Source organism: Apis mellifera, linkage group LG15 (genome assembly GCF_003254395.2).
Source record: "Apis mellifera strain DH4 linkage group LG15, Amel_HAv3.1, whole genome shotgun sequence".
NCBI classification, from domain to species: Eukaryota; Metazoa; Arthropoda; class Insecta; order Hymenoptera; family Apidae; genus Apis; species Apis mellifera.
The window spans coordinates 7,526,593-7,550,000 of NC_037652.1; the positions used below are offsets into that span (position 1 = coordinate 7,526,593).

At 37.5% G+C, this 23,408-nt stretch overlaps 1 protein-coding gene and 1 long non-coding RNA gene across 29 annotated transcripts in view; both read left to right on the plus strand.

Moving 5' to 3' along the window:
- Positions 1–23,408, plus strand: part of pHCl (ligand-gated ion channel pHCl) — a 75,525-nt gene that overhangs the window by 51,914 nt on the left and 203 nt on the right. For 11 of the 28 annotated variants that reach the window (XM_006563334.3, XM_006563335.3, XM_026445272.1 and 8 more), the window contains 9 exons: positions 63–283; positions 418–500; positions 591–731; positions 4,907–4,999; positions 7,047–7,199; positions 7,741–7,955; positions 13,204–13,254; positions 20,848–20,985; positions 21,187–23,408. The exon at positions 21,187–23,408 is cut by the window's right edge and continues 203 nt beyond it. In XM_006563334.3, coding sequence (XP_006563397.1) covers positions 63–283; positions 418–500; positions 591–731; positions 4,907–4,999; positions 7,047–7,199; positions 7,741–7,955; positions 13,204–13,254; positions 20,848–20,985; positions 21,187–21,318 — 1,227 coding nt within the window. In that variant the 3' untranslated portion in view covers positions 21,319–23,408. The other 17 variants (XM_006563343.3, XM_006563347.3, XM_006563344.3 and 14 more) reach the window with 13 other exon arrangements.
- On the plus strand, positions 2,731–4,096 carry LOC107965616. The gene is made up of 2 exons (XR_001705724.2): positions 2,731–2,872; positions 3,717–4,096. It is a non-coding gene; the product is annotated as an uncharacterized LOC107965616 (long non-coding RNA).

A 23,408-nucleotide genomic window follows, 5' to 3' on the forward strand; every position in this document is an offset into this window, starting at 1 on the left:
TTGTGAACGAATTTATAAAACCCATTTATCCCCCCCTCTCCCTGTTGCTTTCTCATCGACAGAAATACGAGGTGGAGTTCTTGCTGCAACAACAATGGTACGACCCGCGATTACGATACAGCAACCGGTCCCAATATGAATTCTTGAACGCTATTCATCATTACGATGATATCTGGTTGCCGGACACGTACTTCATAATGCACGGAGACTTCAAGGACCCGCTCATACCTGTTCACTTCGCCCTACGTATATATCGCAACGGCACGGTCAACTATCTTATGAGGTATTGTTTCGTTTATTTTTAATAATATTTTTTATTTTCATATATGTTTCTCGAATTCGAGGACACGATTATTTTCATTTCCAATTATTTGTCGTTCAACGCTACGTGATTGAAAACTTGGCTTAACTTCACAGGCGTCATCTCATCCTGTCCTGCCAGGGTAGACTCAATATCTTCCCCTTCGATGACCCACTGTGTTCATTTGCGATCGAGAGCAGTAAGTGAATGCACAATAAATATATATATGTATATATGTATTATTTTCTTATCGTTTCAAATTAATAATCGATATTCTTCATTTTTTCAGTATCGTACGAACAAACGGCGATCACGTACGTGTGGAAGAATGACGAGGGTACGTTGCGGAAGAGTCCTAGTCTAACGTCGTTGAACGCATACCTCATTAAGAACCAGACAATCACGTGTCCGATCAAAGTAAGCTGGAGAGGTGAGTTGTAGGGTGAAACGGTTCGTTCGACGAGGAAGGAAACACGTGGATGAGAAAAGAATTCATTTCGAAGACTGTTGAAGTCAAGCAAAATGATTGTTTTGAAATGTATATTATTATTTTCGAGTATCACCGTTCAGTTTCCATAGTTTTTTTTTTTTTTTTCAAAGATTCCGTTCCTCAATTTGCTGGAGGGAAATTTGTTTCAAGCTGCACGATGATACGAATGATATTGTTGAACAAACTCATAGTTAGGGAAGTCGAAGTTAATAATTGGATGAGATGATATAAATAGAAAAATACCGTCGAAATTTTATATATATATCATTTTCTATTCGTTATCGATTCTCTCTTTTTTTGATGATTTTTATTGCATCCTTTTAAACGACACGCTTCTGTACTGTGTTGCAATGCACCGAACACCGGCCGTTTCGTTAGCCCACGAAAACGATTTTTAGTGTCGCTTGTATACGCACTCGAATATACTCGAGTTCTTTACTTTATTTATTTTTATTTATTATTATTATTATTATTATTATTTTTTTCTTATTACGTCTATTTTATTACTCGACTGATTATAGTCGATTACCGACTGCCAATAATTCTCTTCGTTGGTTGGGTCATCTCGAAAGTTGCACAACGACTCGGTCAGTTCAAACAATTTTAATTTTCTATATGCGTTGCAATTTAAAATAGATATATTTTATCCGTCGCAGAATAAGATTGGAGGAAACTTTCGGGACGGTTCGATCGATTTCTTTCGAAAACTTTGTACAAATAGATTTTTTTTTGCCATATTAGAAAATTTGTCGAGAGAAGATGATGGTGAAAATCGAATGAGAAATGAAAAGGTGAAAGTAAGAGTTTTAATCCAATTCCTCTTGAAGATGAAACGTATTTGGAAACGGAATTATTCGAACGAACGCAGGTTGAACGAATCCCCGAAGAAAATTCCTAACTAGTTATTCATCTTTCTCCAATCTGCCATTCCCTTTAACATCGTCTTTTGTTTGATTTGGATTCGATCGCGCGAGCTTTCTCTTCGAGATAAGCAACAGACGTCTCGAAATTTTCTCTACTCGTCTGTCTCTCGTCTTCTTTTTTTTTTTTTCTCCATCTCCCTGTTTTCGATGTACATAGATACGGATGACATTTAACGATTATTCTTTTCATTTGTTCCAATTTTTGTTGCCAATTCATTTCTCTATCTATCCTCTCTTCGCATCTCGCGCTCTCTCTCTCTCTCTCTCTCTCTCTCAACGGTGTAAATAAAATAACATTTGGCCCCGATTTCGAAACGCGAAATTTCGTTTTAAAAATCCACAAGCACGCAGGTAAGTTGCAATGCATGCGCCATGCACATCGATGTAACTTTTGCTACTTTTTGATGATATTGCTTTATCTTGCACCGCATCGACTTTTTCGACTTGACGCCGTAAAAAGAAAAAAAAAAAAGGATGCGAGCATTGGAATATTTTTCAAAACGACTTTTATTACTAAAAACGTGTATATTCGCAGGATATATGCTTCGTTTCGACGCGAAAAATTTCGTTCGTATTGTTCGCTTTCTATTCTTTATAGGCTCGAAAATAAATCGGTTCTCCAGTATTAAAGAAAGAGGAACATCGATAACTGTTTTAAGAACGGGTATGCTTTATCCATATTTCCACCAGTTATACACGCGTTAAGGAGTTACACGGAGAAAAAGATCGGAAGGAAAGTAGAAAAAAAAAAAAACTCTGCATGTGACCTAGCAGAAAGTATAAAAAGAAAAAAAGAACAAAAGAGAAAAAAAAAAATATTAACTTTTGTTTCCTAATTCTTGTTTCTTGTTGATAGATACGTAGATACGTTTTTTTGTATGTATCACATATATCTTCTTTCTCTTTCTCTACGTGTGTATATATATATATATATATCTTTATATTGACATATTTAGATGTATATATATATATATTATATTATATTATATATATATACATATATATATATGTGTGTGTGTATATATACCTATCTAGATAATATTACGATCCTCTAGAAAATTGCATATTGGCAACCTTGGTTCCTGTCTCGCTTTACAACCGAGCCCGCCGTGGTTTGCTTTCGGGGTGAGGTCTCTCAGTTTGTTTTCCAGTGACCTGGTATTATTATTATTATTATTATTATTATTATTATATTATAGTTGTTGTTGTTATTATTATTATTAGACTGATGTCCTTTCCCCGACCTAACTGCCGTCGTTTCTTCCTCCCGTCTCCCCCCACTCTCCTCTTTCCCCCTCTATGCTCTCTGCTCCTCGCACCGTCGTGTCGTCGCGAGTTGTTATTATTACTTTTTTTTTTCTTTTTCTTCTTTCTTTTTCAACGTGCAAACTTTCGTACGCAACTATGTTACTATGTAGACGCGAATCTCTCTCGTCGCTTTGCCGGGACAAAGTCGAGTGTGATCGATCGGTCGATTTTGATGAAACGATTATTATTATATATTATTATAATTTGGAATTGAAGAGTTTGTTTTCTTATATTTTATATATATATATATATATATATATATATATGTGTGTGTATAGGTTAGAGAAAAAGAGAATGTATTACTATTCCACGCTACCACTTAGTTATTAATATTAATTATTAACAAGTTTTATATATATATATGAAATATCTTGTTTTTGAGCTGTTTTTTGAATTGTTTCGTTAACTTTGACCGCTTATTAAGCTCTCTTCGAACAGCTTCTTCGCAGCTAGTTGAAAGAAAAAAAAAAAAAGAAAAGCTTGAACGTATTTATCGAAAGCGTGATAATAATGACGATGATTTGATACCCTTTTGCAGCTTTGCGAGAGTGAGATTCACTTCTTTTCACTTTTGATTCGAATAATTATGGAGAGAGAAAAAAAAATATATATATATATATATATATAATCTAACCGAATTAACACGTGAAAAAAAAAAAGAAAAAACAAGGTGAAAGATCGTTTTCGTTTTCAGGTTTTCGCAGACAGGCAGAGTGTTTCTCTTTATTCTCTGCTCCCCCCACCCCTCCCCAGACAAATTTCTATACCGTTCGACGGTACTTGAGAAAAGAAACTGGTCACTGATGAGATTGGACAGAGATATATATTGCAATATAGAAAAAAATCAACGATAATATATATATGTATATATTTATATTTATGTATATATATATATATCTCGAGTTCCTTTGTCCTGAAAGGATCAACCATGGCGGTATGCGGGTAATGCTTGGTCTAGTTAGCCCAACGATTAAATTTCCTCTGTGCTCGTTTCAATTCGGATATATTCGTGTTCGGAGATCCGTGCCAAAATTGATATATAGAGATAGAAAAGGAGAATAGAAAGAAAAAAAACGACGAGGTATATAATCGGGCCGCGTGTGGTTAGAGGACGGATAGATCTTGCCTATCGTCGAGGATTTTGCTCGATCCCACACTTTTCTTCCCGTGTGTACATAATTTTTTTTTTTTTTTTTTTTCCTTTTTCGCAGCTTCGATTCAGATTCGCGAAGAATTCGACCGAAATGAAACTCGATCGAAATGGCGCGATGATTAGTGTCTCTCTCTCTTTCTCTCTCTCACTCACTCTTTTTCTCTATCTATCTATCTCTTTTTCTCTCATTTTCGAGCGTACGAATGTTCGACAATGGAGATACGCGGGCTTTTAATTTATTAATCGATTCGACCGAGCTTTATAGTGTCAAATCAAGCCTGTACACAAGTATTATATGTTTTTTTCTTTCTTTCTTTTTTTTTTTTTCATCTTCTCGTTTTACATTCACACGCAAGTGCGGCTCACTTTTCGAGAGAGAGAAAAAAAAAAAGAACGAGTTTCGATTTGTTTAATCTTTCTTCAATTTTGTTCTTAATTATTTCTGAATTCCCTTCCTGATAATTAAATCGGGAGAAAATAAAGTAATAAAATGAGAGATCAAGATTTATCCGTCCGATAATTTGTCTCGATAAGCAGGATATAATAATAACAACGATAATGATAAATAAACAAAAAGTAAAAAAAAAATTAACACGGAAACCAAAAAAAAAAAAAACGAAACAAAAACAAATAGAAAACAGGAGAAAGAAAAATAAAAAAAAAAAAAAAAAAACAAATTAAAAGATAGAAAAAGAAGAGAGGAAGGAAGATCGTGGGCTGTTCTGTTGCAGCTGACGGACAGATCATGGTCGACTACGAGGACGAGTTCGATGAGTTTGGGGACTCAAAGTGTTCGCTGTGCCAGCGCAGATTTGAGGAGCAAGGTAAAATCCTCCCCTTCGATATGAACGGTATTTCTTATAGAAAAAAAAAAAAGAGAAAGAAAAATATAAAAAAAAAAAAGGAAAGAAGAACGCGTGAGAAAATACGTTTAGATAAGGTATGAAAGGAAGGGAGAGACAGGACCAAGCTTACCAACTCATGAGATAGGCTTAGATACTCAGAGTTGCTGCTTCCCAAATCATCCTCTTCCACTGGACAGTAAAAACTGTAATTTGTAAATAATATTTTATTATTATTATTCTTATTATTCTTCTTATTTTTGTTATTATTATTATTATCATATTACCTAAAATTCACGTGAAAATATACAAAGGAGAATAATGTACGAATTGTCCACGATAGAGGGATTTGCGGAGGCAATTTATATATCCAAATAATAGATCCGATGTTACACCACGTATTAGTATCGACAGTACTCGCGATGCTTTTATCCTTTGGTCGAACAGAAAATTATAATGAATCGATTAGGTGATTTGGAATTGAGAATAAAAAAAAAAGAAATTATCGTGAAAAAAAAAAAAAGAAATATTTTTCTCTCGATTGGGAGCAAAAAATTATTTTTCGATAAAGGGATTTTTTTTTTTTTTAATTTTCAAATTCTCAACCTTAAGCGAGGATAGGATTAATTATACTCGAGTATAATATTTCATATTATTGCATGAATTTTTTTTATAAAAATTTCCAAATTGGAAAAAAAAAAGAAAATAGATAATGTTCTGTTGTGGATACGGCAAAGGGTAAAAGGATCCTCGTACGCCCACGACTTTGTCAAGCGATTAAAAGATGGTTCTCGCACGCGTTCGAGAAGAATTTATTTGAAGTGATATGAAAAGATATGATTCGATTCGAGGGAATTTTAATCGCTTGGCGGAGGGTCGTCGCTTTAGAACTCGTACGACGGGTTGGTTATTATAGTATTTGAACTCGTATTGTAAATCGTATTCGACCCACCACGTCGTTTTAGTTTTCGAGTACGACCACATTTATTTGTTTGGACGTGATTCAAAAATTTTGTTTCAATCATTTAGCCTATATGCTTCGCTTCTGCTTCGTTATATTCCCCCCCGTTTTTTTTTTTCGTTTCTTTCTTTTTTCTTTTTTTTTTTTGCCCCCCCTCTCTTCATGAAAAATGAAGAAACGAAGGAGAGAAACAGCATCATCCAAGCGTCGAATTTCGAAAGGACGAGAATCGCATCATCAAAGATACGATATATCTTTTTTCTTACGAGAATCGAATCCTCTCCCTTCGATCAAATCGATAATAATTTTATAACAATTCTCCCGTTTGGTTTTTATCAATTTTTCCTCCCTTCCCCCTTGATTAATTAATTAATTAATTCGACGTTATTTTGAAAATACTTGAATGTTAACTATTTCCCTCGAATAAAAACTTTCATCCTGTTAAACGTTCACGCGTTAATATCTGGCTCGGCTTGAAACGCTTTCGCGAATGTGGAGCTTCGTTGCGGAAGATTGGCGACACGACAGCGCCCTCTTGTTCCTTTCGTATTTTTTTTTCTCTCTTTTTTCCTCCTTTTCTCTCTCTCTCTCTATCTCTATCTCTATCTCTATCTCTCTGTCATTTAATTTCTCCCCGTCAGAAGCTGACTTCTCCGAAGGAGAGCCATCAGCCTACTTGCGCAAAAAAAAAAGAAAGAAAGAAAGAAAGAAAGAAAGAAAGAAAATTTGTATTCGCCGCTTTGAGAATCGAGGCAAGAAAGACACGCGAGGAGAGCTAAAAAAAAAAAAAATATCTTGAAAAAAATCGTGATTCGAGAAATCTTTTCAAACGGAAAAAAAAAAAGATAGAAATAGAATAAAAGATAAAGGAAGAAAAAGGAAAAAATGTTTGTATTTTTATATCAAGTTTGAAAGGATACACGATCACACGTAATCGCTTGTTTAGCTCGATCATCGATCTAATATAATAATTGCTCGCTGTTCGCGTTCCATTCGCAAAAAAAAAAAAAAAAAAAAAAAGAAAGAAAAAAAATGGATAATGTGAATGTGTAACGCACGTGTATATAGGTAACTACAGCTGCCTGAAGGTGGATCTGATTTTTACACGAGATCGTGCCTTCTACTTCACAACAGTCTTCATCCCGGGTATTATTTTGGTGACCAGCTCGTTCATTACCTTCTGGCTTGAGTGGAACGCGGTACCGGCGCGAGTAATGATCGGTAAGTGCTTTTTTTCCACTTCAAATTTCAAATTTTAAACATTATATAATTTCATAGAGAAGGAAAAATTTTTAAAAAAAAGGGAGGGGGAAATGCATTTGCTGTTTACCGAAGAAAATTTTCATCATCCCATTTCCACACAAGTTTAGTTTCGAAGATAAAAATGAGCGTCGAAGTAAGAGATACGCTTGCTCTTCGTAGTTTCTTTACAAGATGGCGCAACGTGTTAAAGTCGAGACTACTCTGAAATAGCCGAACGTTACGCTTCGCTCTTAGATTAGATGGATACCATCCAAAATTTCTCAGTTTAATCTCCAATTTTCCCGAGCAACGAAAGGAAAACGTTCCTCCTTCTAATAAGCAACAGCAAATGTAACAATAATTTTCTAGAAAAAAAAGAGGAAATTTTCTCTGAAAATCGATATATATTACATTATATATGTATAGAAAGAAAGAGAAATATATATATTATATTATATTATTAATTTTAAAAGGATGGAGAAAAAGGAAAGAAGAGATAAGAACGATTTTATGTTCGCAGGTGTGACGACGATGCTCAACTTCTTCACGACATCGAACGGTTTCCGCTCTACGCTGCCCGTCGTGTCAAATTTAACTGCCATGAACGTGTGGGACGGCGTGTGTATGTGCTTCATCTACGCCAGTTTGCTCGAATTCGTCTGCGTGAATTACGTTGGCCGTAAACGGCCGATGCACAATGTCGTCTATCGCCCCGGGGAGAATCCTGTCACCCAGGTACTTTTGCACACCGAGATGCGCGTGATGTCGTCCATAACGTAACGACACCACGCGTATATTATTCTTTTCTCTATATATTACACTTATATATATATATAATATATATATATATATATATATATATATATATATATATATATACGTTTTGTCTACCTCTTATATTAGTGTATCGTTTCTTTTCTTTTTTTCATTTCTCTTTTTCTTTTTTTTCTCTCTCTTTTTTTCTTCTTTTTTTTTTAATATATTTCTCCCACTTTCTCTCTCTCTTTCTCTCTCTATGTCTTTGTCTCTTTTTCCACCTTCTTCTTGTTCTAAATTATAATACGATTTGATCGAGCGACGCTTCATTGCCTTCGAGTCTCAAAGAATCTTCGCTTCCTCGATTCTTATTACATTTTTTCTTGTCTTTTTTATGCGTTATATACTCCTGTATACTATTTGTTGTTTTCTCACATCCCTCGATCACGATTGTTCGTTGTCTCTCTACCGCCCTCCCTTCGCCCCCCCCCCTCTCTTTTTTCTCTTATCTTTAATCGTCCGTTATTCGTTCGTTCCATTACTCGTTTTGGCTCACGATTCTTGTTTCTTTCTTTTTTTCTTCCATCGCATCTTGTGTTTTTATCGCACCTTGTCTTGCCCCATTAACTTTTTTATTTTCACTCGTTATTCTCTCCCTCTTCTATTCTTTGTTTTTGTTGTCGCGCACTCTCTTTCAATAAACCTCACATTTTTTTTCTTCTTTCTTCTTCTTCTTCTTTTTTTTTTCTTTTATTATACCTCGTTACAACAACTAATCGCAACTATTCGATTCGTTACACCACGAATTCGATCACGAGGTCGCTTTCTACGATCATTTTTTCTTTTTTTTCAACATTCGTGTTATAATATATAATATATACCCTCTTCTCTACCTCATACATAACAATAATAATAATAATAATAATAATAATAATAATAATAATAATAATAGCAATAACAACAATAATAAATAATTAATAAATTTCCGGGAAATCAAAATTCGAAGAGCTCGATCTCGCGATCCCGCGAAGAATCGAAGCGATCGGCTGCGAGAAATAAATAAATAAATAAATAAATAAAAGAATCATCTCTCCGCCTTCCCTATTCCGTATCCCTTTCCTCGCTTGAAAGGAACATACTCAACCGTCGGACGCGTTTCAAAAGAGTGGGAGCGGGAGGGGATTTCTCCTCGACACGACACTGTGGACGAGAGGAGAGGATCGTCGGACAGATGGGAGGGGATTGGCGAGCGCCCATTGGGAAGTTGGCCCAGTTGGTGCCAATTGTCACGCGAAATCCTTCCCTATACATATGTTTACGTTCTCGAGTAGAAATCGAGTTGGTAGTACCGTAGGACTACTTTTCTCTCTCTCTTATCCTCGCCATAGGCACAGACGATATTTACACACACGCACACGCACACGTACACTCGTACACACACGCAATAAGTCGATCCACAGAGCATCCTTCCATCCGTATATTCGATGAACGTAATGCAACGTATTCGGGAGATCGGAAAATAATTCTTTCGATTCTTTTTCTCGCGCACGCGCACAGAAAGAAATACGAGAGGTGTGAATAAGTTAAGAAAGATGAATGTGAGTAACGTTTTTTTTTATTTTTTCTTTTTGCTTACACTTCTTTCTCTGTTGAAATTTTTTCCTAACCTCGACCATCTTTTCGACACACTCCGTTGTTTGCTTCCCTTCGATAAAAAGTCTTCCAACGCGCTTTGAAAGTTAGACGGGGAAAAATTTTGAATTTTATCGAATTCTATTCCTGTTTCCCTCCTCTCTCTCTCTTTCTTTCTCTGTCTGTCTTTCAAAGGATAGAAAAGATCATTTGAATAATTTAATTTTTATGTTATCGTCGAAAAGGAAGAATCTTTGGATCTACTTTACGAATTTTTCCATTTTTAAAGCGGAATCTAAAGTATCTATTTTCGAAACATTTTGTTGTATACGTTCGAAAACAGATCAGCATCGTGAGATAATATACACATACACACACATACACATATATATATACACTCACGTACAAAAAGACAGGTAAAAAAGAAAACATAATACAATGTGAACGCAATAAATGAATAAGTAGAAAAATTTCGTGGGAAAACTGGATTTTGGAATCGAAAAACGGAATTGGAATTTAAAAACGATTCAGTTTTCAGATATAGAATCGATATATCCGCGTTAAATATATAATCGCTGAAAGAAAAATTTTTGTTTTTATCGCGTTCGCATCGCGTTGATCTCGCACATGTGATCTCGTTGGCGTGAATTGCACAAAACACGGTGGTATGGTTTGTTGCATCTCTCGAAACTTTACGCCTACGTTTATATATATATATATATATATATATATATATATATATATATATATATATATATATACACATACACACACATACACACACAAATTCTTTGTCTCTTTTTCCAAAAAAAAAAAATATATATATATATACACGAAAAGATTTTAAGATTCTTATATTCCTCTTCCCAATCTCGCAATACGATCGACGAGATTCGTGGGTTGGTTAACACACGTTCGATGGTACGAAAAATTTTCTCGAAAAATCGAGACGAACGAAGAAATTTGATCGAAGAAATTTTTTGAAAATTTTCAACGAGGAAAGGAAATCGATTTTTCGCGAATATTTCGTACCCTCGTCGAGGTACGATCGAGGCTGCAGTATTTGCATGTCTCCAACAATTTCACACTCTCTCTTGCTCTTTTTTGACATAATATACGATATCTCTTCCCTATTTTCTAATCTCTTTATTCTCACATTTTTCATTCCTTGACAACGGCGTTCCATATTTTTTTCTTTCTCGGTTGAACCTCCGCTCACCCTCGTCGTCACCTTTAACGAAGTAATATATCTGTTCCACGGGTGAACATTTTTCTTTTTCCTCGCGCGTTTCGCTACGATGTTTCGCTATTACATTGTAGAAAAAATTGAAGTGGTGGTTCGAGATGAGGAGATAAATTAATTAAAATTAGGAAAACTTTGAATCCTTATAACTTCGAAAATAGTGATCGTTAAAAGCGCGGAGTCTTGCTCTTTAAAACGCTTTTCGATTTATCTTAATGTGACTTCCAGTTCCCGAGATATTATCGCGCGAAGGAAAGATAATTTTTAACCGTTTCATATTAATTTTTTTAAAATTAGGAAAACTTTGAATCGCTATAACTCCGAATATAGCAACTTCCGGTCAACGAATGAGAGATCGTTAGAAGCGCGGAATCTTCCTCTTTAAAACGCCTCTTGATTCATCCCGATAAGACTTCCGGTTTCCGAGATATCATCGCGTAAAGAAAAGTTAATTTTTAATCATCCACCTTAAACGCATTAAACGCTATTAAAATTAAGAAAAATTTGAATCGCTGTAATTCCGCGTATAGCGACTTCCGGTCAACGAATGAGAGATCGTTAGAAGCGCGGAATCTTCCTCTTTAAAACGCCTCTTGATTCATCCCGATAAGACTTCCGGTTTCCGAGATATCGTCGCGTAAAGAAAAGTTAATTTTTAATCATCCACCTTAAACGCATTAAACGGTATTAAAATTAAGAAAAATTTGAATCGCTGTAATTCCGCGTATAATGACTTCCGGTCAACGAATGAGAGATCGTTAGAAGCGCGGAATCTTTCTCTTTAAAACGCCTTTTGATTCATCCCGATAAGACTTCCGGTTTCCGAGATATCGTCGCGTAAAGAAAAGTTAATTTTTAATCATCCACCTTAAACGCATTAAACGGTATTAAAATTAAGAAAAATTTGAATCGCTGTAATTCCGCGTATAGCGACTTCCGGTCAACGAATTAGAGATCGTTAGAAGCGCGGAATCTTCCTCTTTAAAACGCCTCTTGATTCATCCCGATAAGACTTCCGGTTTCCCAGATATCGTCGCGTAAAGAAAAGTTAATTTTTAATCATCCACCTTAAACGCATTAAACGGTATTAAAATTAAGAAAAATTTGAATCGCTGTAATTCCGCGTATGGCGACTTCCGGTCAACGAATGAGAGATCGTTAGAAGCGCGGAATCTTCCTCTTTAAAACGCCTTTTGATTCATCCCGATAAGACTTCCGGTTTCCGAGATATCGTCGCGTAAAGGAAACGGTAATTTTTGATCGACTATTATTCCCGTTTACTCGGATCTCGCGCTCGTACCTCGATCTAGCCCAAACCCTAGACAAGATTCCTGAAAAAACACGGTTTCAGGAAAAAAAGAAAAAATATAGGTCACTGGGTCGCGAGTTCATTCATTATTTCCGCGCTATGTTCGAACATAGCATGAAGACTTCGAGTCGTTATATCTCGGTAATCGAATGAGATATCGGGATAAAACGAAAAGCGATTTCAAGAGCGCGGTTTCCTCTATCTCCTGAGTGGATTTTCGTGATAAAATTTCTTAGCGTCGTTTCACTTTTTCTTTTTCACGGGAAAAGTTCAAGTTTCACTTGTGATTTTTTTCAATCGCGATGGTCCATTGTAACGATATAAAGAATCATCCCTTCAATTTTTTAAACATCAATATCTACTCGACGCGTAATTGGTAAAAATTTTGAACGAATGAAGTAATTTCTCGTCTATTTCGATTCGACCCAATGAAAAATTTTCGAATTTTCATTCTCGTAACACACGTATTAATGCCGCGCTAACGATTTACTTTTTTTTAATTTATTTTTATTATTTATTTATTTTTTTTATTTATTTTTTTTCTCTTCTATAAAATCATGGATAACGGTTAAATTGACCAAATTTGAATTTTAAAAAATCGTAAACAGAAGATCGGACAACGAGCGTCTATCAGATCAATCTTAATCGATCTTAAATAATTCCGTAAGAAAGCTATGAAACGTGCCCTCGTATAACCAAAGAATTGTTGCGTATCCTCCGTATGATCGTGATCGCGTTGCGCCGATAGAGAAAGATAAATAGATAATAGAGAAAAAGAAAAGCAGGGGAAAAAAGATGCGAAAGGAACCGAGAAAAAAATATCAAACCACGTCCTCCCCGTCCTCCGAGAAAAAAACAAGAGAAAACAAGAAAATAGGAGTAAAAGAATATAAAGAAAGAAAGAAAGAAAGAAAGAAAAAAAGAGAAAAGCGATGATAAGGGAAAGAACAAAACACGTTGTTACACACACACGATTAGTAAGAATTTGGTTGGTGGAAACGTTGGTGAGTAAGTCTCTTTGTTTGGTGTCTGTGATGTTGCAGCGGCTCCCAGCGGTGCTCAGCAGGATAGGGATAATATTGGCCAGCCCCTTGGTAAGACCCCCCATAGCATTAGGGCGCGGTCACGACTTCGCGCGTATTCTTTTTTTTTTCTCTCCATCAAATCTCTCTCTCTCTCTCTCTCTATCTCTCTCTGCCTCTCCCTCGATTCGACTCGATTCCACGCAATCTCGCGTTTCGAAAATAATTCATCGATTAATTAATATCCTCGAAAGGGACGTCCTATCCTCCAACGCGGCCAATGCAACTTTTCTTTTTCTCCTTTTCTCTGTTTCTCGTTCTTTCGATTTTTTTTCGGGATTTTTGCCGATTCGCCGGGAATAGAAAACGAAACAAAACGAAAAGAAAAGAAAAGAAAAGAAAAAAAAAATGAAGTGAAGTGAAGTGAAGTGAAGCGGTGCGCACGTGCAAGGTCTTAACCGCGTCCTGACGAATCACACAGATCGTACGTACAACACACACACACACACACACACCTCTAACTTCTTCCTCCAACATACTAGGCTAACGTACACGCAGCTCAGTTTCTTTTCTGCTCTCATCTCGAGAAAATTTCCACCTCTTCCCCCTTCCTCCCCTTCGATGTGCCGTGTAAATCGTGGAAAAGATGCGGTCGAGCAGAGATTTGTTTCGATGCGATAATACGAATTTTATTCCATTTCAATTATTTTTTTTTTTAAACGATATCAACCATCGCCACAAGATTCTCGAGAGTCGCGATATGCAAAGAATACTCGCAATTCTCGAGTGTATCTCTTTCTTTTACATATTTGCTTACATATCTAGATAAAATGTTCGTCAAGGAACAACTCTCTCTCTTTCTCTCTCTCTCTCTCTATATATATATACATATATAGAATATCATAATATATATATCCTCCCCCACCACCCACCTCCCACCGCCCACGCCATCCACCTCCCACCTCCCACCGCCTACGCCACCCACCGCCTACGCCTCCCACCACCTACCACCCACCACCCACCACCCACCGCCTACGCCTCCCACCACCTACCACCCACCACCTACCACCCACCACCTACCACCCACCACCTACCACCCACCACCTACCACCCACCACCCACCGCCTACGCCTCCCCATCTCACCACCCACCGCCTACGCCTCCCACCGCCTACGCCTCCCACCGCCCACCACCCACCACCCACCACCTACGCCATCCACCGCCTACGCAACCCACCAGCCACTACCCACCACCTCCCACCACAAGATTCTCGAGAATCGCGATATGCAAAGAAGACTCTCGAGTGTATCTCTTTCTTTTACATACTTGATTACATATCTAGATAAATAAAATGTTCATCAAGGAACAACTCCCTCTCTCTCTCTATATATATATATATATATACATCCTCCCCCACCACCCACCACCCACCACCTACGCCTCCCACCGCCCACCACCTACCGCCTACGCCTCCCACCGCCCACCACCCACCGCCTACGCCTCCCCCCCAACCACCCACCACTTACGCCACCCACCGCCTACGCCTCCCCCCCAACCACCTACCGCCTACGCCTCCCCCCCAACCACCTACCGCCTACGCAACCCACCAGCCACTACCCACCACCTCCCACCACAAGATTCTCGAGAGTCGCGATATGCAAAGAAGACTCGCAATTCTCGAGCATATCTCTTTCTTCTACATGTAATTGTTTACATATCTAGATAAAATGTTCGTCAAGGAACAACTCTCTCTCTCTATATATATATATATATACATCCTCCCCCACCGCCCACCACCCACCACCTACGCCGCCTACGCCTCCCATCGCCTACCGCCCACCGCCCACCACCCACCGCCTACGCCTCCCACCGCCCACCTCCTACCGCCTACGCCTCCCACCGCCCACCTCCTACCGCCTACGCCACCCACCACCCACCACCTACCACCCACCACCCACCACCTACGCCATCCACCGCCTACGCCTCCCACCACACACCACCCACTATCCACCGCCTACGCCTCCCACCACACACCACCCACTATCCACCGCCTACGGCTCCCACCACCCACCACCTACGCCTCCCACCACCCACCACCTACGCCTCCCACCGCCCACCACCCACCACCTACGCCATCCACCGCCTACGCCTCCCACCACACACCACCCACCATCCACCGCCTACGGCTCCCACCACCCACCACTTACGCCTCCCACCGCCCACCACCCACCACCTACGCCACCCACCGCCTACGCTTTCCCCTCCAACCACCCACCACCTACGCCACCCACCGCCTACGCTTCCCCCTCCAACCACCCACCACCTACGCCACCCACCGTCTACGCCTCCCACCGCCCACCACCCACCGCCTACGCCTCCCATCGCCTACCGCCCACCGCCCACCACCCACCGCCTACGCCTCCCACCGCCTACGCCTCCCACCGCCCACCTCCTACCGCCTACGCCTCCCACCGCCCACCTCCCACCGCCCACCACCCACCACCTACGGCACCCACCGCCTACGCTTCCCCCTCCAACCACCCACCACCTACGCCACCCACCGTCTACGCCTCCCACCGCCCACCACCCACCGCCTACGCCTCCCATCTCCCACCACCCACCACCTACGCCACCCACCGCCTACGCCTCCTCTTCTCTGCCACCTCCCTCCCTTCCTACCAGCTCCCTCTCATCCTCTCTATTTCCACTTCTCACTTCTGTTTTTTCCTATTCCAATTTTTCCATCTATTCTTCCTTCTTCTCTTCCTACGAATCGTACAAAAGGACACACACACACACACACATACATACGGAAATTTTTTCTTTATCTCTCCTCTCTCGCTCTTTCTATCATTCTCTCGTCCCTAGCCTTGATAAAAAAAAAAGGAAAAACAGCCGTTTTTTTCATACACTGGGTGCACTTAATTGAATATATATATATGTGTGTGTTATTGCAAAAAAAGATGCAAAAATTGCATGAAAGCTTTACAGAATGCCGCAAGATTCATAAATTTATGTACCATTATCCGCCGATTATTACGGCGATGAACGGAAGAGGCGATGATGAATTTGGCGAGCAATCTGTTTCTTACGAAAGGTAGAACTAAAAAATAGCTTTACTTTTATTAGACAAAAACTCTGCATTGCATAGATGATTGCGACCGCTTATTACAGTTGTTCCTCCTTGTCTCGTTTTGGATTCGCAAGAATCGACAATCGATGAATTTCCTACAAATTTTCTTTCGAATGACAAGAGCGATAAAAATACGTACGCAACTTTCCTTTTCCTTCTTCTTTTTCTTCTTCTTGTAAATCCAAACGAGCACCAGTGTGTTATGCATGAATCCGCATTTTGAATCGATGAACAAGGGGACGAACCTTGAACGTCTACGTTGTACGTATATTATACGCATGTGAACGCATGATGCATGTATAAAAATATGTATGTATATAAGAATATGTATATGTATATGTATAAATACTTGTATACATATATATATATATATATGTGAAACTTGCACGCGCACGATAAACATTCTTATAATATAATAATACATGTTGCCTTGACGAAACTTTATTATTCGATATACCTTGTCCGATTCCGTTTTATGAAATCGCGCGAATCCAACGATCGACCGCGCATTTGCAACGGTATTTAAAACGACTATCTCTTCGTTCTATCCGCCGTGTTCGATCCCTTCCGCCGTGCCAAATAATCAAACGCTTTCTTCATCCTCCAACGCGTTGTTTTGCGAGAGGAATACGTTTTTTTTTCGTTATGACCTCTCTCCGTCTAATAATATATATATATATATATATATATATATATATATATATATATATATATATATATACGTTTCGATGTCGCGCTAAAATTTCAAAAGTAAGAGTTGTTCGAGAATTGACGATTACTCGAAATTAATCGAAATATTCACGGAAATTGCTTGCAGATCGAAGAAGAAATTGCGAATCGGTTTATTTTTTTTTAGATGATCAAATCGAAATTTTCGAGTTGAACAGTTGAAGCAGATACATTTTATATATATATATAAATATATATATATATGGATCTTGGAGATTAGAAATTATTTGCTTTCTTTGATTTGCGAGCGATACTTTTTTTCCAAAAAAAAAAAGAAAAATAACGTGATTTACGATTCGATCGAAGATTTTCTAGATTTTTTTTTCCTTTCTTTTTTCGTATCGACCGCGTGATTTCAAAAGAAAAATTATTCGTCATTCAACATAACATAAATTTATAAAACAGAATTTACTTTTTATCGAACTCGATCGAAACAAAGGCGACGATGGACTTGGAGGCTTCGTTTCCTTCTTCTTTTTTCTCTCTTTCTTTCTCTCTCTTTTCTCTTTCTATTTCCTCCCTTGGATCGTAAAATATATATTTATAAAAAGTTCATTCATCAATTCGCAATTTCTTTCTTTCTTTCTTTCTTTTTTTTTTCTTCTTTCTCAAAATCGTTTTCAACGACGCGTAGAAATGAACAACGAAAGAGAATCCATTCCTCGTAATTTAAACATCGTCACAATCACCGTCTCTCTCTCTCTTTTTTTAATTCTCCTTTCCAATTCTCGCGATCACACAATCAATGCGATCCGATCCAATACCATCCAGCCGTATTTCCTTCCTATAGATATATATATATTATCAATAATATATACATATATATATATATAAAAAAAGAACGATAATATAATATGATTGTGACGTCGACAATCGCTTTTTTTTTTTTTCGCCATTGAACTTGACCCGTAATTGAAGCTTGAACATTGTAGCATAAGCTTGACGTTAAAAATAACAAGTAACTTTTTCAAACGCAACTGTCCCGGTTGAACAGAAATTCTCCGCTCTCTCTCTCACTCTCTCTCTCTGTCTTTCGCTCAGTTTAATGGAAAAGAAGAGGAGAAAAGAAAAGAAAGTGTGCATTAAACTGCGCGAGAATCGCGAAGGGAAAGATATCGTATCGTCTTCTAAATGATTTTTTTTTTCTTTTTTTTTTTATTAAGATATTATACAGTTGTTACGAGAGAGAGTTGTCGTACACATCGGAATCGAGACAAATCCATGTCTCTTGCTCCGTCTCTCCAGATAGAATTCTAATAATTAGTCTAATAAAATATTTACCTTTTTCTTTCTTTTTTTAAACTAAAATCACTTTGTATATATATTAGAAATGATGGAATTTCAAACTTCTTTTCAAAAAAGAAAAAATATTGGTTTCGAGGGAGGGACGTTTTATCTAAAGGAGAGACAGAAGAACTAAAACAGGAAGAATAAAATAATATAATATAAAATAATATATAATTGAGGCGAACATCTCTTTCTCTCCCGAGTCTCTCCCTAGTCTCTCCCTAGTCTCTCCCGAGATCTCCCGATAGAATTCGATTAATTCTAATAATATTTATCTACCTTTTTCTTTCCTTTTTTAAACTAAAATCATTTTATATACTATATACTAAAAATAATAGAAATTTTCAATTCAAAAAAAAAAATATTCGAGGGAGAGACGTTTCTCGTAAAGAAAGGAGAGACGGAGAGGGAGGAACTAAAACAGGAAGTATAAAATAATATATAATCGAGACGAACGTCTCTTTCTCTCCTGAGTCTCTCCCTAATCTCTCCCTAGTCTCTCCCTAATCTCTCCCTAGTCTCTCCCGAGATCTCCCGTTACAATTCGATTAATTCTAATAATATTTATCTACCTTTTTCTTTCCTTTTTTAAACTAAAATCATTTTATATACTATATATTAAAAATGATAGAAATTTTCAGTTCAAAAAAAAAAATATTCGAAGGAGAGACGTAAAGGAAGGAGAGATGGAGAGAGAGGAACTAAAACAGGAAGTATAAAATAATATATAATCGAGGCGAACATCTCTTTCTCTCCCGAGTCTCTCCCTAGTCTCTCCCTAGTCTCTCCCGAGATCTCCCGATAGAATTCGATTAATACTAATAATATTTATCTACCTTTTTCTTTCCTTTTTTAAACTAAAATCATTTTATATACTATATACTAAAAATAATAGAAATTTTCAGTTCAAAAAAAAAAATATTCGAGGGAGAGACGTTTCTCGTAAAGGAAGGAGAGACGGAGAGAGAGGAACTAAAACAGGAAGTATAAAATAATATATAATCGAGGCGAACGTCTCTTTCTCTCCCGAGTCTCTCCCTAGTCTCTCCTTAGTCTCTCCCGAGTCTCTCCCGAGATCTCCCGATACAATTCGATTAATTCTAATAATATTTATCTACCTTTTTCTTTCCTTTTTTAAAGTAAAATCATTTTATATACTATATACTATAAATGATAGAAATTTTCATTTCCAAAAAAAAAATATTCGAGGGAGAGACGTTTCTCGTAAAGGAAGGAGAAACGTTTCTCGTAAAGGAAGGAGAGACGGAGAGGGAAGAGTTAAAACAGGAAGAATATATAAAATAATAAGGTTCGAGTCCGATGTGCGACAATGTAATTACGTAGATGTTATACGGCATGTAAACTCGTAAGTTAATATTACATTACGCAGAGGCACGAAAGTATTGATCCATATATATATATATATACATTATTTATATACGAGATGTGTACGAATTTTAAAGAGAAACAACGATTCGCTTTTCGATCAACACTAATAGTAGACGCCGTGCCTCGCTTGCTTATATATATATATTTATATATATATGTACATATATACATATATATATAATATAGTGGAAACAGTTGGGCAAAGAGATGGATTTTGTACACGATTTTTCGAATCGAACCATTGATGTACGTATATGATAACGATAATTAATTATTATTTATCTCGCTTCACTTATACTTACTTATCTCTACCTATCTATCTTTACCCACCCTCGCTCACTTCTTAACCGAGAGAAGAAGATGCTTTTCTATGAAGATTTAACACGCACTTCCGAGGTATCGGTATTCTGCTTTGGGGGGAAGGGAAATAAGGAGAGAAATTATCAATCGACGGGGAAGAGAAGAGAAGATATCGTATCGGTGGCCGATGAGGGGAGGGGGGAGGATCTCGAAATCGTTTCACACGCCTCCAACAACGAATGCAAGCTTTTCTTTATTAAACGCCCGTTTAAACGTGGAAGTGGCTTCATCATCACGCTTAACTTATTTTCATATATATATATAAAACTTTACTCGCGCTTCTCTCACGCGCTCCCCTCTCCCTCCGAGATCGATCGATGGGAAGAAGCCTTTTCTTCTTCCGTCCGATTGATTCGTTCGAACACGAAGTTTCCCTAAGACGATTATACACCTCTCCGTCCATTTAAAGTCGAGTTTTACCTCGATTGACGAGCAATCGAAGGAATAAGATCGATCAACTGAAAACTATATAATAAATGTTACTCGAGCATTTTATGCATGAGTAAAGTAACTTTATTTTTTCAAGTTTAAGGGGAGAGGGTTAATAATAAATAACCCCTCTCTCGACGAAAATCGGCCACCCTTCTCTTTTTCTTCTTTTTTTTTTCCGAAAAGAGAACGAAACGGGAAGGAAAAGAAAAGGAAACGAAAAAATGGAGAGAGGCGTATAATAATTATATTAATAATAATAATGATTGGTCGAAGGATGGATCGTTGTTTGTAACATCGAAAAGATATAAGTAAGAATATAAGTTTCTTCTACGGAGACCCTGTCGCAGGGTAAAAAGAAGCGAGAGGGCGGTCCGCCGACCGGAGCCACGACAGGGCCGAACGAGATCGTAACCTGCACCAATTGTGGGCCCAACCCTTGCACGCACACGACAACCAATGGATGCACGGCCGAGGTACGTTGTAAATTAAAATTATCCAATCTTCTTCAGAGTCTTTTTCTTCTTTCCAATTCACGATTTTTCTTTTCTTTTTTTTTTTTTTTTTTTACTATTTTGGAATAAAAGAAATCGATGAAGAGGGGAGATGATATTTCTTGTATATATTTTTCTTGTCATTTTTTTTCCCTCCCCCGCCTTTCGATCGTTGTATTTCAGCTGAGGAAAAAGGAACCGCCGCATCCTATAAGAGTGGCGAAGACGATCGACGTGATAGCAAGAATCACCTTCCCGGTCGCCTACTTCATGTTCCTCACGTTTTTCTTCATCCACTACAAAGGCACTTCGTAGACCGACACGAGCGGAGGAGGCAAACAAACAAACAAACACACACACACAGAACCGGGGACATTCAACCGCGGGACATTCATCAAATACGAGACACGTGTTTCTCTTTTTTTCACGTGACGACGACGACTTTATTTCAATAATCGATTAATTAAATTCGGGGGAGGAGAGAGCCGGGGAGAGCAAGCAACGTTGTTGAACGTGGTTGGAAAATGGTGTCTTTCTTGTCTCCGCTCGGGGGAAAAAAAAGAAAGAGAAACATTGGTCGGAAGAGAGAGAAGAAAGGAAAAGAAAGGAAAGGAAAGAGAAAGTGTTTCGAAAAATCGATACTTTCGAAAGCAAAGTTGATGTCGCGTTAAATAACGTTTTGTGGAAAAAAAAAATAAAAAAGTATAGAACGCGTAAAAGATCAGCTTAAAAGAGCGAAGGATCGTATTAGCTCGTCTTGGCTTTGAAAGGAAGAGGAAAAAAAAAAAAGAAACGAAGAGCAGAGAAACTGGCTCGAATTGATGGAGACACTCGCCTCTTCCTCATCTTTTTCTCACATGTGATAATTCTTCTTAAAAGCACTCTCTTTATCGAAAAAAAAAAAAAGAAAAAAAAGCTTAAGTCCGACGAATAATAATCGACAAAAGGCATACAGACGATAGTGATAGAGAGCGAGAGAGAGAGTGAGAGAGAGAGAGAAAGCATGTGCATGCATGGCGCGCGAATGCTGAGCGTGAATGAGAGGGAGAGATAGATAGAAAGAAAGAAGAGAGAGAGAGAGCGAAGAACGTGATTTTTACGATATTTTCTTCTACTTATCGGATAACGACGTCACTAATTCGAGGATGCTTTTGAAAACTAGCTGAAAAGAAAAGAAAAGAAAAAAAGGAAAAAAAAAAAAAGAAATCAAATTTACTTATTATAACTTAAGGAATGTTATTATATATATACTTGTAATCTCACTATATATAAATAGGTAAGGTCGATGTAAGTGTCGTCCATGAAATCGCTAACTCGTGATTCGCCTTTTACTTAAATATCGACCTTTTTTCTGTACTTTATCGATTACGATTACCGTGGCAAAAACAAAAAATCAACCGTGATTGCAAGTTATATAGTCTCTTATATTCGTAGACCTTTGAACGAAAAGGAGGAAGAGAAAAAAAAAATAAAATAAAATAAAAAAAAAAATAAAAAAAAGACGTTCGCTTTGAATTAAGGGAGCAGGGCTGTAAAGCGTAAATACAATTCCGTTGTACAAAAAACACGAACACACACACACAAATCACACGCATCACAACACACACATACATAAGCATACACATACACATACGTACATAAATATGGTTAATCAATCGTCGTTTCATCTAAGCTTTTCACGAGTAGGTAAAACGCGTGCATATCCGTGTACGTACGAAATAAATAAATACGTACGATATGTATCTTTTTTCAATCATTCAGGGTAGCTTTCGCGGTAAATAGCTTTTACGATTTGTATTCATCGTACAATGATGTAATGCATAATTCATGCAAAAGCGAGAAAGGAAGGAAGAACGAGTCTTCGACTTGAGAGAAAAAAGAAAAGAAAAGAGAAAGAAAAAGAAAATTGTAGAAAATTCGAGTCGATCCATTGTACAAAGGAAAAAGATATGATACGATCCCTCGATATTTTTCTTCTTTTTTTTTTTTTTAATTTCCTCTCATTTCTCAGACGAAGAAATTCGGATAAAATATAAAATACAATAATCGAATTGGTCGAATCGAAATCAAAAATGGATGGAACGAAAATATAGATAAAAGTAAAAGAAAGGAAGAAAAAAAATATGAAACGTGATTCCAGATCATTAACGTTTAATTCGAATGAATTCTGGGTACATTTTTTCTATATTGATTACTATTATTATTGTTATTGTTGTTATTATTATTATTGTTATTATTATTATTATTATTATCATCATCATCATCGTCGTTATCATCGTCATCATCTCGATTATTGACTATTAATATTCACTATTGTTATATCATAAAAAGAATAACTATTACTACCACCACTATTACTTATTAAAATAACCGCTACTACCGCTATAATTACTTATGTAAAGTGA